At 45.1% G+C, this 17308-nt stretch overlaps 1 protein-coding gene across 5 annotated transcripts in view; it reads right to left on the reverse strand.

Moving 5' to 3' along the window:
• Positions 1-17308, reverse strand: part of LOC137426550 (SEC14-like protein 1) — a 62420-nt gene that overhangs the window by 30270 nt on the left and 14842 nt on the right. For 3 of the 5 annotated variants that reach the window (XM_068115168.2, XM_078779314.1, XM_068115170.2), the window contains 5 exons: positions 13592-13898; positions 12364-12473; positions 7178-7207; positions 3850-4039; positions 3670-3758 (listed from right to left, as the gene is read on the reverse strand). In XM_068115168.2, the coding sequence (XP_067971269.2) occupies positions 3670-3758; positions 3850-4039; positions 7178-7207; positions 12364-12473; positions 13592-13898 (726 nt within the window). The remainder of the gene's footprint in view (positions 1-3669; positions 3759-3849; positions 4040-7177; positions 7208-12363; positions 12474-13591; positions 13899-17308) is intronic. The other 2 variants (XM_068115169.2, XM_078779315.1) reach the window with 1 other exon arrangement.

Here is a 17308-nt window from a genome sequence, read left to right on the forward strand (position 1 = left end):
CGAAATAAAGACCTATTTGGACTGTAGATATGTCAGTGCCCCAGAGGCAGCATGGAGATTGATGGAATTTGAAATGCACAAACAGTCCCATTCCATCACCAGACTTGCGGTACACTTACCTGAATTGCAGACTGTTGTGTTCAGGGATGGTAACGAGGAAGAAGCCATTGTACGACATAGGGGTACAACACTTACAGCTTGGTTTCAGTTAAACCAGAGAGACCCTGAGGCACGAAGTTATCTGTACCATGACATTCCAAAATATTACGTATTTGAAGATGGACGAAAGACATGGAAACTTCGACGCCGGGGCGGCAACAAGGTTATCGGACGCATGGTTTCGGCAAGCCCTATGGACATTGAGCGCTTTCATCTTCGTGTACTCCTGCTGCACTGCCCTGCTAAAACATCATTTGAAGATCTCAGAACCGTAGATGGAGCAGTTTGTGAAACATACAAGGATGCAGCCAGGAAATTACATTTAACAGAAGATGATACAGAATGGGACAGGTCCTTAGCTGATGGAGTTATCTTTGCCATGCCACAACAATTGAGATCTCTTTTTGCAACCCTATGCATATTCTGCACACCAACAGACACGTCGGCACTGTGGGAAAAATATAAAAACGACCTTTGCGAAGATTTTGTGCACAGCGGCCATATCTTGGAACAAAGTATTTTCATGGCATTGCGAGAAATACAGTCCTTCCTCCTGAGACATGGACAGACCTTGGAAGCATTTCAGTTACCAGTACCTCCAGACACTGTTGAAGATCTTTCGAGCGATGATTATCAGTATGTACCGGGAGATGAACATGAAAAAGGTGAAAACAACAGACAACTACTAAATGATGACCAAATCAAAATTGTAGATGAGGTCCTACAGGCCGTTCATTGTAGGGACCAGTACACAGGCAACCGGTTGTTTTTCGTTGATGGACCGAGCGGAAGTGGCAAGACCTTTCTCTATAATACGCTTCTGCACATCTTGCAAGGCCAGTGTCGTTTGGTTCTTCCAATGGCGTACTCGGGCATTGCAGCAACATTGCTAGCAGGGGGCCGTACATCGCACCATCGATTTAAATTGCCAGTGCCCATTTTGGAAAACTCCACATGCAACATATCACCTACGAGTAAAGATGCAGATACTCTAAGGAAGGCCAACCTATTCATTTGGGATGAAGCACCTATGGCTCCAGCATATGCTTTAGCGGCTGTTGATCGATGTCTCCGGGATGTAACCAGCAACAACATTCCTTTTGGTGGAAAGGTCTTACTTCTTGGTGGGGACTTCAGGCAGGTTTTGCCCGTTGTACCTCGCGCTGCACCTGCAGCAATCATCGCCACATGCATCAAGCGTAGCAAGTTGTGGCCAAAGTTCAAACTGCTGAACTTAAAATCAAACATGAGAGCTAATGATGACGAAGAATTCTCAAAATGGTTACTGTCGGTTGGAAATGGGACTGTGGAAACAATTCCTGACTCAGATTTAATACGACTGCCTGATCGTATCTGTGTAGAAGACAACATGTCTTTAGCAGAGGCTGTTTTTGGTAATTTGAACGAAATCCATTCAAACTATGATGCGCTGGCACAACGAGCCGTGTTGTGTCCAAAGAATGAATCCACATTTGTGATCAACGATGAGATACTGGATGCATTTCCTGGGGAAGAAAAGACGTACTTCAGCGCTGATTCCATTGTCTGTGATGACCCTGAAGAGGCACTAAATTATCCTATGGAATTCCTAAATCAATTAACTCCTTCTGGAATGCCATTGCACAAACTTCGTCTCAAAGATGGTGCTGTCATCATGTTACTCCGTAACTTTGATCCGAAACAGGGACTGTGCAATGGTGCAAGATTGGTTGTTAAAAGATTGTTGCCAAACATAATAGATGGAGAAATAATTTCTGGCAGTCACAAAGGAACACGCACATTTTTACCCAGGATTAGTATTGCACCTTCCGATACAACACTACCATTCGTACTCAAACGCCATCAATTTCCAGTTCGTGTGGCATTCTCTTTCTCAATAAACAAGAGTCAAGGTCAAACATTACACAAAGTTGGGATTTACCTACCAGAACCCGTCTTCAGCCATGGCCAATTATATGTTGCATTGTCGCGTGCTAAACGATTTGAGGATGTCAAGGTAAAGGTAGTCAGTAATGGCCAACAGGGAAAAATTGATGGCCGCAGTGGAATCTTCACCCGTAATGTTGTTTACCCGGAGGTCCTGCAGTGACACCATTCAGGCAACAAAAGGAGGTCACGAAGGAAAATAGTTAATTACTCCGACACATTTAGTTGCGGTGATTGAAAAATCACCGGACTATTGTTGCTGTTTTGATGCTTTTTACTGCTGTTTTCATGCTTTTTCACTGCTGTTTTGATGCTTTTTCAGTGCTGTTTTTTCACAGCTGTTCTGATGCTTTTTCACTGCTGTTTTGATGCTTTTTCACTGCTGTTTTGATGCTTTTTCAGCTGTTTTGATGCTTTTTCACTGCTGTTTTGACGCTTTCCACTGTTGTTTTGATGCTTTTTCACTGCTGTTTTGATGTTGTTTCACAGCTGTTCTGATGCTTTTTTGCCGTTTTGCCTAAAAATCTCATTTCAAAAAAAAAAATTCCAAAAAAATCTCACAATGATGACATATAATTCAACGAAAACGTTGAAGCAACCGCATAATATTACGGTGTTGTTTAACTCTGAGTGAGAATAGTTCTAAATTTTTAAAACTTTCTTCTGATATTTGTGATTTCTTTCAAACAAACTGTATTTCCCATCTACACGGGCATGTATGTATTCCTATTAACGTTATGTAAAGTACATAAATTGTGTGGATTACATCATTTGTGGATGTGATCAATTATTGCCAGTAACCATTTTATATAACTGAATGTGCAGGTGCAGCATCTAACTCAATATGTCGAAATGTCACACACATCCATGCCCGTGGGATTCCCACGGGTGACCCCGCTAGTATACTGTATATTTCAAAAAAAATTGGTGTGGTTTTTGGGGGGCTGGAACGGATTAATAGCATTTCAATTCATTTTAATGGGGAAATTTAATTTGAGAAACGAGCAAATTGAGTTACGAGCTCGGTCACAGAACGAATTAAACTCGTAAGTCAAGGTTTCAATATATATATATATATATATATATATATATATATATATATATATATATATATATATATATATATATATATATATATATATATATAATCAAGTTTATTTTCATTATATGTTTCGAAAAATACAATGTGTGTCAACAACAAAACACAAAACATTTGCCTTAGTTATTATAACCACACCTAAAATGCGTCAACAAATTACAGGCCAGACCATCCCCTCCTGCTGTAACATTCGCTAAATGTGTCGATGCTGTTCAGTTGATCATAACAACCCGATCTGTTCCGCAGCATTGGCCTGGCAGCTAGGCAACCAAATGGTTTAACGCCACAAGGGAGAGATGTTATTGCTGTGCCGCCATACCAAGCATACCTGCCTGCCTGGGCAATTACTCAGCTATGGGAGCAATGTCCTCGGACGACAATGAAAAAATTGCAACCATCCCACAAAATGATTAAACGCCATCACTGGTGGCGTCACTGAATCGCAAAACGAACCATGGAAACAGAATCATACAAACAAAACTCACGTGTCGCAAAAGGGCTTCCTCGCCAAGTGCCTTAAGCAACCCCTTGGTGTCCATCTGTCCAAGACGAAGGATGTACAATGGGCGGCCATCTGAAAACATGCATGTCGATAAATGAGAGCTTTGTCCATGTAAAAGCAACACAATGACATAGCCAGGTATAAATTGGATGTAGGCCTTCACCTTTGTCCTGATGGTGCCAGCCACCAGTATAGTACTCTGCGAGTTCGGTTGGTAGGGTCCAGGTCTCCAGAACGTAATCCACCTGATACTGCTTCCGCCAGCTCAACGACTGACACATCAACTCCTTGGCTTTCTCAAAGCTGAAGTCTCGGGCACGCAGGAAACGCAGAATGTGTTCATCCTTGGGAATCTGGTTGGAAGAACGGACATTTCATGGAAAGTGAGAAATCTAGAGACATCAAAACGAAATTCCACCTTCACCACAACAAACACCAGTCACCACCACCACCACCCACACAAAGCCTGTAGAAAGAAGGTCAAAAGGCCCCCGTGGCAGACATTGCTTGTAGCCGAAGGCCGGCTGCGGTCAAAGTTGGCAAAGCTGGAAATAAAGCGGAGTTCCTCCTTCACCATTATTCACTGAACGTGTGTGGCAAGGGATTGTACACGTCACACGGCAAGCTATGCAAGCAGCATTCAATGTCTGAAATCGGACGTTTGATCCGCCCAGACATTTGAACCTTCATGCCAAACTCGCTTGCAAGTCAGCACTCACTTGCAAACCTATTTCCACCAAGTGTTAGAATCCAAATAACAAGTATATTCAGCTACGCTATTTACAAACAACCGTTACGTTGGGGGTATTTTGAGGGGGCGGCTGTACCAGCAGACTGCTTTGCATGGAGCAAGCAATGGGTGTACAAGATCAACACCTGGTGATTAAACGTGCCATGCGGTTTCCGAGGTCATCTGATCTGGGATAATGTTCAAATCATGAATCAGAAAAAGCAAACACAAAGGTCACTCCAGGACACTGCCACCCCTTTTTTCACGCATTTGACCACTCGGTGACATTGGCGCAAGCGAGCTGCTACAAACGTTCCAAGCGATGTGAAACTCAAGCACGTGATCCATCATCAAGACCAGCAAATTGTTATCTGAGATCCTCCAGATATGATCACCAGGGAAAGCAAGTGGAAGGTTCACCCTGCAAGGTCAGCCCTTCTATAGTGCCGGGAACGCTGCAGACCGGAAGGCGAAATACCTTCCTTGGACCCAAAGATTTATTAGATATTCAAATCAGGCAGAATTTTAACCCCAACCATAATCTCCATACATGTCCATTCCCTCATTTAACTTATATCTTCTGCCAAACTTCTTTCCCTTTCTCACGAACTCCTCCACCCCATCCTCATCATCTCAATCTTAATTCCCATTTCAGCACCTCCCTCTCCCACATACATAATCTGCGTACGCAGCATAACCATGGAAATGTCTCATGCAGACGTCTGCGTTCTTTGACGACACAAATAATATTGTAGTCTGGACATTACAGTGAAAGGTGGATTCGCACAGTCTTCGTAAATTCACGTGTGTGGCTCGAAGACAAAGAGGTTTCACACCTTGTAGGTATAACCCCATACACCTTAAATTACTGCTAGATTTGAACTGCAAATTGGTATCATTGCAAGCAACAAACAAAACCATACAAATATATGTATATGTATATATATAATTAAAACAAGTGGGTCAACAGGAAAGTTCAGAGGTCACTCACGTGCCTTTGACTAGTCTCCTCTGGGTTCAATTCCTAAATAAACTTTAAACTACCATGCTGGTGTTGCACCGATGGCGACGGGTGTGCGCGTCCGTCGGAGGGGACGCCAAGCTGACTGTACCATCTGCTAGCATTCATTCATTGGAAGTTAAACACCCCACAGCATACCATTTTTTAAAGAAGGCCCTTGTGTGTCGGTCCCGTCGCTAAATTCTATTTTGCAACACCCATACAGGAATCACGAACACGAGAGTCTATGAAATGGGGAAAATGGACCGTTTAGCCTGAATGCCCTTCCGCCCTCTGCCAAGACGAGTTTTGTGGATGAAGTATGACGTGATGGATCAATATGTGTCCATGCAGTCAGGATGGCATCCATCATGTATAGATCACAGACAGACACTTTAGGCTTGTACTTCCTCCTGCTGAATTCATTACCACGTTTCAGAAACACTGAGGCCTGGCATTCACCTGCGAAGAGCACACCTCTCTACCTTTGCTCGTCCCACTGCTTGTGGTTGTGGTTGTAGCTTTTGGGTTTGGTTACCTCCCAACGATGGCGGTTTTTGAGCAGCTTGCGGACGTGTCCATCAAGAGGACTTTGCACGAATGTACGTTTAACTCTTCTCGGGGTAACATGGAACCCACACCTATAATTACACGAAGGTCATCGACAAGATTCGCTACTTGACAATCAGCACCATGGGAAAGAACAAACCCTGAGGTTTGAAATTATTAGCGCTGAGGAAGCGCCTCTAGCGAATGACTTCCAGCCAGTGTAACGCGAATTCCTGTCACAGGAATTCTGAGATCATATAAGTGTGACGTGGCAGTTCCTGATTGGTTCGTGTTGGGGAACCCCTTCTCGCTGCCGACGTGACGTAAATTCGCGCACGCGCACTGGTGAAGCGCGAGATTCGGCCCAAGGTTCTTATTATTATTATTATTATTTTTGTATACAAGATCGAGGCTCGAAATTCCATGCCCGAACCTCAGCGCAATCCAAGAGGATTCACTTGTTTTTGGAAAGTTTTGGTTTTATTCTTCGACCTCCTCCTCTTTTCAACAGTGACAGTTTCCTGTAACCTATGAGACTGTTGAATGCAGTTGCTGCTGAAACATGGAGAGCTGCTGCAATGTTTCACATGGGGTAGCCATTACCATACAAATTTACTTTTTAAAGAAAACTAGGAATTTTTTCTACATGCCCTGCCGTATTTCATTATGTGGTGGATACTGCCAATACTCTTATTCCTTCTCCTCCTCCATCTCAACAAACACCACCGCCACAACCTACCACCCCACTACCATCATAATTATCCACAACACCAGGGCTCTACGAGACTTGAGGTAATATTTCATGTACCTCCTCATTTTAACACTCCAGAATGTTTACCTCAACGCCACGTTACAATGAGACCATTTACAATTGTGCAAGTTACGTGGCGAGCCTATTAAAGGTAAAGATTAATTTTCACAAGCATTCCTTTTTGTGGCAATGTATTTAGCTTCGGTGAAGGTAAAGAGCACTGCACTAAGAAAACCACTCCAAACCAGGTAAAAAATGAATGGGGGAGTTGGGAGGAAGAAGACGACGACGACAAGGCAACGAAAAGTGGACAAAACACAACTTCGTGATATGCAGGAGAACGTGCATCGTAAAAGAAAGCCAAACACACCATGCAGGACTTAGAAAGCAACGGAAGCAGTTTTTACAATATGGAGGAAAGGAAGCAAAGGGAAAAACTACCCTGCTTCAACATGTCGTACCTTCTCAGAACTCCAACGGTCGGCTTCTGGCTATAGGGCAGACACAGACAAGCGGATGTGCTTAACACGGCTCGATAGGGTCCCGTGGCAAAGAGGTGTTGAAGATAGGGAGGGGATCAAGGGGAAAATGTGGATGAGGTCCAAATGAAGGTGTGAGGGAAATTAACAAACATGAGGAAGATGATAAAGTAGAAAGGAGAGGGGAAGAGGTGGGAATAGCAGAGGGAAGCAAAACTATAATTGGGGGAGAAGAGGAAGAAAAATAGATGAGGAAACAGGGGTCTGGAAATGGGGGACGGGAGAGTCATGGGTCAGTGGTTAAATTAAATTAGAAGGAAATATGAGTGGAGTTCACACAAAAAAAAATAAAGGAAAGGATGAGCAGGGGCCGCTCGCTAAGGGAGGAATGTGGACCGAATGTGGACAAGGTTGAAGAACATGCAAAAGTAATGCCTGCTCAGCGTCGACGAGTCTGGCATTTCACTCAGGCCAACTGGCATGGTCTTCAAGCAGCCATCAATCATCTGGACTGGTCTCCCATCTCTACCACCTCTGACATCAACTCATCCTGGGAATTCTTCCAAAGTAAATTGCTCTCTCTCATGCACAGATTTATCCCATCTCGTCTTCAGTTGTCATACCCTTCCTCCCGTCCATGGTACACGGAATCTTGTGGTGAGGCTGTTGCCCAGAAACAACTTGCCTTCGTCTCCTGGAAAGCAAATCCAACGGAAGGAAATCTCATTTCCTTTCACAAAGCCCGAAACAAGTGTGTGTCCACCCTCAGGAGAGCCAGGAAAACAATATCTCTCCGTTCTCAAGACCGAACTCTCTTATCTGTCTCCCTCTTCCAAATCCTGGTGGCGTCTGGTCAAATCCGTTTCTGGTGTTTGTTCCCCCTCCATCCCCTCCCTTACTTCAAACGGCTACACAGCTGACTCCGCACGTGAAAAAGCTGAATGCCTCAACTCTGTGTTTGCCTCTAAATCTTGTGTCCCAAACCCATCCCTCTCTGTACCCACCATACCCAGTCGTACCCTGCTGCTCCTGGACTCCGTGTCCTTTCCTCCTGACAAGGTGGAAAAGTTTCTGTCAACCCTCGACTCCGATTCTGCAACTGGACCCGACGGCATCAGCCCACTGGTCCTAAAATCCTGCTCTGCCGCTCTATCTCACCCTCTCTCTGTTCTCTTCACCCTCTCTTTTGCTCAAGGTCAACTGCCATCTGCTTGGAAATCAGCCAACATCACCGCTTTGCACAAAAAAGGTGCAAAAACAGATCCTAGCAACTACAGACCAATCAGCCTTCTCCCAATTATCAGCAAAGTCATGGAATCCATCATTGCTTCGGATATGAAATCTTTCCTCTTCTCCAATGGCTTGATCTCTGACCATCAATTTGGTTTCAGACCAGGTCACTCTACTCTGGACATGCTGCTTCTGCTGTCTCAACAATGGATGGAGGTCCTCAATGCCAAACAGGAAATTAGAGCTGTCTCCCTCGACATATCACGTGCCTTCGACACGGTCTGGCACCCCGCTCTGCTCACCAAACTCTCCTCCTTTGGTATCCATGGAAATCTCCACGCATGGCTGGCGGACTTCCTCTCTAGTCGTCGTCAACGTGTGGCCCTGAATGGGTTTCTCTCATCTCCTCTTCCTGTTCAGGCTGGAGTTCCCCAAGGCAGTGTTCTGGGCCCCGTGCTTTTTCTGGTCTTCATCAATGATCTCTCTGACTCTCTTGAAAATCCTCTCTATCTCTTTGCTGATGACTCCACTCTCTGCCGCTCCATTCCTCTTCCCTCAGATCGGCAGTCTGCAGCCTCCTCTCTCTGAAGACTTGGACAAAATCACAGACTGGTCAAACAAGTGGAACATGTCTTTCAATCCTGACAAATCTCACACTCTTACTATGTCTCTCCGAAAAGATCGACTGGACAACCCTCCCATCTACTTTCTCAACAATCCTCTCCAAGAAGTTCTGTCGCTGAAGCTTTTGGGTCTCACTATCTGCCATGATCTTTCTTGGGAAAACCACATTTCAAAGCTGGCCTCCAAAGCCAGTCGCCGACTGGGCATCCTCCGTCGTGCGAAGTCCTTCCTCGGCACACCTGAGCTCCTCACCACATACAAGGCTTTCATCCGCAGCTCAATGGAATACTGTTCTCCCCTATGGGCCGGTGCTCCTGCCTCACACCTAGCTCGGCTTCACGCTGTTGAAACCAAAGCTTTCAGAATTATTGGAATCTCCCGCGATGAAGCTATCTCTGAGGGCCTTTCACTCACTCACCGCAGGCAGGTAGGTGGTCTTTCTGTCTTCTACCGACTCCTCTCCGGCCTTGCACCCCCAGCTCTCTCTGTGCTCTGTCCCCCAAATATTCCTACAGGTCGCACAAGATCTGCCAGCAACTCTCTGATGGTTAAACTGCCGAAATCTCGGCTCTCTGCTCACCTTCACTCTTTCATTCCTCTTTTCTCCCGCCTCTGGAACAAACTCCCTCACTCCCTTCAATCCCACCCCTCCCTCCAGGTCTTTAAAACAGCTGTTCACCACCATCTCTTATCTTCCCCCATCCAAAACCTTGATCTTTTCTACCCCCGCTAATTCACCCCAGATCCACCTTGTTTGAAATTCCAACTTCTTTCCTGGAAGTCCTGGCAGTGTCCATATGTTTTATACCTCTCCCAACGCCCCCTTCCCATGCCCCCCCCCCCCCCCCAAAGCCCTCGCCCTCTCTCAGATCTCTCGAAGTCTCCATGTCTCTCGGTCCCTGCTCTCAAATGTTGTGTTTGTGTCCTTCCCCCTCTCTCCCCATCTTGTCTACCGCTCCCGATGTTATATGTTTTATGTGTCGGTTTGTCTTTCTGTGTGATTAATGTTCGCTCTTTCACGAGCCTAGATCTTGTATACAAAAAAAAAAAATAAAAATAAAAATAATAAAAATGCAATGAATGAATAAGCGACTACTTGTATCAAAATAAACATTTCTAACGTTTCTAACATTTCTAAACATAAAATAAACATTTCTAACATTTCTAACGATCCTAGGATCCCAAACGCAATATGCAATGAATGGTAGTGGCTCCATTTCCTCATTCACACATATTATTTGCTTCGTAGTTGAGGATGATCATTTCATTTCTGGTGGACTATCCCGAGTAGATGAAGTAAAAGGTGCAGAAGCTTCATCAACTCACAACCACCATCTACTGTGACAACAACCATTAACTCACAATGACCCTTAAGCTCTTTTGGGATTTTGCTTCCGAGTGAAAGGAGCTACGGAAGAGATCGAGCGATCCTGGCGAATGGCTCCTTAACGGACAGTGAGGTATTCTAACAGCCGAATAGCAGTCTCCTGCCCGAGGAGGAACGTGACCTCCAAACTTTGCTGCAGACGTTCATGTGATTACCGACAACATTTCCCTCGCAGTAAACACCCGGCAGGATTTGAACAAGTGACGAGTCAAAGGTAACGTCTGGTTTGCCGTAACCGCAAGACGCCGTTTTAACAGCGACACCCACTGTAGCTCAAACTAGCCAAATAAAACTTGCACTTATGTCACAGATTGGGGGGAAAAACCAAGACAAACAATTGCAATATCATTCAAAATGCACACTCCCTGCGATAAACCACAAGGCCTGCAATAGAGTTCACCTTGGAGGAGCGGTTTGGCTGAGCGAGCAGGTGTCATCGTGATTTAAACGCAATATGCAATGAAATGAAATATTGCATTAAAAGAAGAAGAGTAAAACCTGCGTTCATGTCCAGCGCCATTTTCTTCTTCTTCTTCCATACATAGCACAAGTATGTGGGGGAGCAATATTGTCCGAGGGCATGGCTGTGCCACCGATAGTGTGATTTGGAATTTGTTCAGGCTGCCGACGATAGCTCGTCAACTCTTCTCGAAGGACACCCTGGGATCTTTAATGTCCGCCAACGTCCACTAATGCTGGCAGAAGGGACGCCCGTTTAACGTCAATCCGAAGGACGGCACACACATTGATGCATCACCCTGTCTGTGGAACACAGGGACGACGGTTTATAGTTCGGTCGGGATTCAAACCCAGGCTACGCAGCTTAGAGGAGAGTGTGCGTACCTCTAGGCCATCCTGCCAGCCCTCCCATTGCCATACGAGTACACATGACATATTACATCCACAACCTTGTCAATTCTGATCGTTAGACAAAACAGGCATGGGACAGCTAAACAACAGCTTACCCTATCCTTACAATCACAAGATGTACATTGTCGAGGTACAAATGCTCCTGCTATCTCATCACGCATGAGGTGATCATGTCCCAGGTATGCAGTGACTGTAGTCTGTTGCAAATTCCTCTTCACCATCTGCATGGACTAAGAAGTCCTAACTGGTAGTTGAAGCAGGTCGTTATTTCCTGGATATATTAATAATGGGTGGGACCTTCTTCAATAAATCAGGAAAAAAAGTTGAAGTGCACATTCTCCCCACGACATTCCGTAACAAATGCCGCCTTACCAAGCAGGCACCCCAGAACATTCAAGGGCCATTGGCCTATATAGCACCGACTTACAAAAAAACCACCATCTAAATTGCAACCGTCATCGCCATTCCATGCCAAATCAGGATGCAATTCATGGAGGATGAGGAGGAAAAGGGGATGAATGAAAATATGAATGAATGATCGTTTTAAGGCCATTTTCCCCGCTGGAGCGGGGGTTAGCCTTGCGAGCCCCATGACAATCATGGTTCCCTGTTTGAGGCAATGTTTTTATGGCCGGATGCCCTTCCTGATGCCAACCCTTGATCGCCTCTTACGATGCGCAGGGATACGGTGTACCTATTCTAAATCGGGGTACACACCGTGATCATTCATCCCAGCAAGCTGGTGCTCAATTTGCCGACCTTGGAAGGATGACAGGCTGAGTCAACCCCCCTGGCGTTAATTCAGCGATTGACCGGGATTCGAACCCAGGATCCCAAGCCGGCACCCTAACCGCTAAGCCAACACCAGGTTGAGAGGAGGAAAAGGGTATGAAGGTTGGAAATTATTGTCTTCACTCTACCTTTCATTGATCTCCAGAAAAGATGGAAAAGATGAGGGTCGTATGGTAGGTGTGAGTACTGGAAGAGGATATGGAAAAATAAAGCTGGAATGGAGGTTTTAGGCTCAATGATGCAATCAACAAATCCCAACTCGTACCTTCCCTTTGTGTGAGTCCTGCAGCCAATGGCGCAGCCGAATAAGACAGCTCTCCTGCAATGGAGTGAGTGCTCCAAGGTAACGCTGGATGTAGTCGGCCTCCAGTCTGTCTGTGAACACAAAATGTGCAAAATCCCTAAACTAGGAAGATGATCTCTGTTGAAATAAATTGTGTTTCTCCCCTCAAAATTCAGACTTGGCACAGAGTTTAAAAATGAATTATTTAATTTAATTGTAATTTCTCTAAGTCTCCCATCCCCCTCCAACCCACTGCCCAACCCCTAGCTTACGATTTGAGGAGCCCAGGTTCAAATGCCACATGTTTGTTCACCTGCAATAATAATATGCTCGGGGTCGAGTTTGTCCTTTGCTGCACATAAGGTACTTTACAAAGCACCTGTCTCCTTTGGAGTCCTACTTCCTATGTGCCAGAGAAGCTGACCTTTCATGCATCAGCACTTCGTCAGACAAAAAGGTTCACTTGTCTTGATCTTTTGCTCCGACGATGGGTAAATGCCTGAAACGTCAGCTTCTCCTCTCTTTACATGGCGGTCGGTATAGCTACATCAACGTTCTATCGATTCCATCCGTCGTTCTACCTGTCAGCCAGTGCAGATCTACACTAGTCGAAACGAGCAAGACTAGTTCTTCGATGTACGTGCATCGTCGGGCAGGATGGACGAATTTACAGATGCCAAAATAAATTAAAAAAAATCAAGTTTAAAGTTTACAAACAACGGAACAATGCCGAGGTGTTTAAACGTACATCCATTCTGCTCGTACACCACGGTTAGAATTCTCCGCAAATGCTCCACATCTACCGATGACAAAGCGCTTTTCTAAATAATCGTGAAAATGCAAATGTCATGAGCTGGCACGAAATCTTTTTCCGCAAAACCACAATAGCACTGGCACGTAAACCATGCGGGAAGGAAAAAACAAAAATCAACTGCACGTGGAACAATTCTGCCAAAGTGACGCTGCACAAAATGGCAGTCTGTGTACGCACGGGTGCAGTCGATCGGTCGATGGCACTTGCATCACACCGACACACGCAGTCAAAGGGTCAAAGGGTGCCTTGGCAATGGCAAGACTGGCAAAAGTTTGAATTCGCATTTATTTTATTTTAAACAAACAAAACGCATCGGTTAACCGAGCGTCGCCTCGTCAACAATCACCCGATTTTCACGATTGCCAGTTAGGAACGACCGACACGAACGCTGCTCACAATCTGGCGTCGTGGCGAGGATGTCCGGCGAAGCTGCGGCATTAGATGCACACGGAAGGGGATCGCTGCTGCCAGCGTCATCACAATCTGTCACGCTCGGCACAGCCGGAGCATCCGCCGAACTCGTAGCGGCCTCGACGCTCACAATACTCTGAGAAGAGACGCTGTCGATGGTGAGCCTCCGGGGTGCCAAAACGGCCTCAGGATCCATGGCGGTGGGAGTCGTGCATGATGGTTCCCAGCGGGGGATGTGCGCAACACCCGAGTCTATGATTTCCTTGAGGTAAAACTCGATCACCTCCTTGCCCTGGATCATGGAACAGATTTGACATTGTCATGTTGATAAATCTCCTTTGCCCTCTCTCCCTTCTGCTAATGCTTCAAACATTCCTTCAAAAGTCTGGACACACTATGGTCATCAAGAGCCTACTGTTTCACTCATGCACAATAACGATGTTTTCACTCACAGATGACCAATTACATGACTGAAAACAGCGCATCACATTTACTCTTTTATGCCAACAAGGGAACATAGCAAACAAGTGACGTGATCAATGAGGGGAAAGAAAAAGAGGTTACAGTGGGGAGAGAAGGGAAAGAGCCTGGGAGGATATCGGAATAAAAGTGAGGAAGGGGGAGTGGCGTCGGGGATAAAGGTGTGTATGAAGCATAAAGGTATGTGTGGAGTGGGAGGAGGGGGGTGGGCGGTTGGTGAGGGGGCAGGAGTTCCGTAATATGTGCATACAAAGGATAAGATTGTCCCCAACTTTTAGGCCGATACTATAAAGATTTTGTGTAATGCAGTACCTTATATAAACCATGGGGGTGGAGTACCCTGGGTAATTTCTCCATTCCTATCTAGATCGTCTACAAGGTAAACCAGCAGGAAACGACCTCACAACACTAACTTGCATTGATCTTGCATCACCTAGGTCCTAGAGAAAAGCGATCCGCAACCATCTTGTTGGGTATGCGGACCCCCTCCGAACCCCCAACAATTTTGCAGACCACTATGTATAACTATTACAGTGACATAACATGACAAAATTACAACACAAGCAGGATGAACTACGGCCTTCCACTAATAGTGCAATAATTACTAATAATTAGTGCTGTTAGCTAGATTCAAAATCCCGTCTCGGAACCGTCTCGATAAATTTTCAATTTTCATAACGGGATCTCGGATCGGCTCGGTTCCCGGCAAAATAAAAAAAATAAAAAAAATAAAAAAAAATAAATAAATAAATAATAAGGCTTCAAAAATAATGGAATTTCATTACAATATATAAACAACAATGAAAAAAATTCATTTCTGATGTTGAGTACTTAAATTCCGACTTAGCTTCCATTTACCGGGATGAAATAAAATACACCGCCTACATGCAGATGATCGGCCACCGACGGGACCGGGTTATCTCATTACAGTTTGTATTGTCGTGTAATTTCTTGCTCGGAATGTCAGAGAGGGAGAAAATGTTTCTGCCCAGGCATATTCGAGTCCCGGTTGGAGTTTCATTATCATTTTGTGAGTTGTGATCGCCAAGGGGCTCGCTCCCCCCCCCCCCCCCCCCCCCCGTTCCCCTCCCCTCCCCCGCCCGGCAATGCCGGGTACTTCTGCTGGTAAATTATAAAGCAGGCGGTGTAGTGATCACCCCCCCCCCCCTCCTTATTCTGACTCTGTGACTAAAGTAAACGTAATCAACTTATCAGGCCTAAAGTGGAGATAAGATAACCAAAATACTTTCACATTCAAACCGTCAAACCAAACCCCGAGGGATTCTTACAATTTATAGATTTAGCGCTGCAATTAAACATAAACGTTCATCAAAAACTCATTTCATAAAACTACATAATGTATTGTACTTGTATTAATACATTGTGTGTAGAATAATCCGTTATAAACGTGTTTTTAATCTAAATAAACATCATCCCTCCATTCACGGAGCCTCGAGCGAGTCCCTCGATATTAATGTGCAAAAGACCATAGCAACCACATTCCGTAACTCGTCTCCAAGGGGCAAGGACGGACACGTGACTGCAGCGTAAAGCGGAGCGAGGCGGAGTGATACAGCGGAAGGATTCAACGGTTTAAATGAAGCCGCGATGCGGGGGATTTTCATTGTGACCTTCATCCTGATGTCTACTTCCGCCACCAAAGGTAGATGCAGGTTATGTTTTCACTCCTGTCTGTTTGTCCGTTTGTTTGTGAACACAATATCTCAAAAACTTGTGGACGGATTCGGACGAAATTTTGTGGAGATGCAGCGTGTGTGACAAGGACGACATGATTAGATGTTGGTGAAGATCCGGATTCGGAATTCGGATTCGTTTGCAGTGCATCGTTTGTTGACGAGGGGAAAATCCTGGAACAGTGAGTTTACTTTATCTATCATCGTTTGTGTCAGTTCAGCTGCACTTGCGAAAAATGATGCTTGTGCAGAAGCAGAGTAATGAAAGCAAGGCTCAATAAATGCCTCTATTATGGAAAATATCTGCAAGAAGTTGGAATTTTAACCGGGATTTTTTTACCGAAAAATTGCGTCAATCAATTTATCTCGGGACCGTCCCGAGACCGTCTCGAAAGCCGAAACCGCCGGGATTTCGTCCCGGTCTCGGCTCGGTTGACAGCCCTACTAATAATAACCACTAATAGTAAATATTACTGACATGCAGCGAGTCACAATATCACATCATTCGGCAGTGAGGTAGGGGGGGGGGGTTCCCCCTCCCCACCCGTCTGCACCCACCAATCTTGATTTTTGACTACCACGGGTATAAATGGGATGGGAGGGAGTGGGGTTAACAAGTCTCAACAGGCCTTCCAATTCCTTGAGGTATAAAATCAGGAATTGCATGCACACAGTAAAGGACATCCGTAAAGGACTAGCGGGGAAGGGATGTTGAAACATCAACACGATCCACCAAACAAAAAGCTCGGTCACCCCCTGTGCAATGGCAGGGCCTTTCAACAAATTAAAAAGTTGCCGTGGACTACATTAACACAACCTCTCCTCGATTATTATTATTATTTTTTTTGAATACTGAATCGAGGCTCGTGAAAGAGCTAACATTTACTTCACAAACAAATCAACCAGACAAACAAAATATATAAAAAGAGGGAGCGGAAGACAAGATGGGGAGAGAAGGGGAAGCACACAAACACAACATTTGAGAGCAGGGAGATGTGTGGGAGGGAGAGGGCTTGGAGGGAGGAGGCATGGGAAGGGGGGGGGGGGTGGTGGGAGAAGTATAAAACACAAGGACACCAAGGATGGTACAATACACTGCCCAACACATCAAAAACAGCTACACATGAAAGCAGAATGTATGGCAAAGGTCATGTACAAGAAAGAGCATATTTACACAAAAGCGAATTTGCCATGAAAAACAAAACAATCGGAGACAAAGATTATTTTTCCACAAGTGTTCTTGCGCATGTGGAATCACGTGCATTCATCACATCTCTGGCTTCGAGAGGGAGTTTTAATTCGGATTTTTAAAGAATACAAAAATCAATTTCCCAACAACAAACAGTACCTTTCCTAACAACCAGAGAACGTGTATGTGAGTGGTTGTAACTGGCCTTGTCAATTCGCCCTGAACAAGGAGATTTAAACAAAGTAGGCAATTTGTGGTTTTCTCCCAGGCGGAGAAAAGAGAAAAGGCCGATCCATTTAATCAGAATCGGACAATTCTGAGGCCTTGACATATCTGCAC

Source organism: Myxine glutinosa, chromosome 5 (assembly GCF_964187855.1).
Source record: "Myxine glutinosa chromosome 5, kmMyxGlut1.1, whole genome shotgun sequence".
Classification (NCBI taxonomy): Eukaryota; Metazoa; Chordata; class Myxini; order Myxiniformes; family Myxinidae; genus Myxine; species Myxine glutinosa.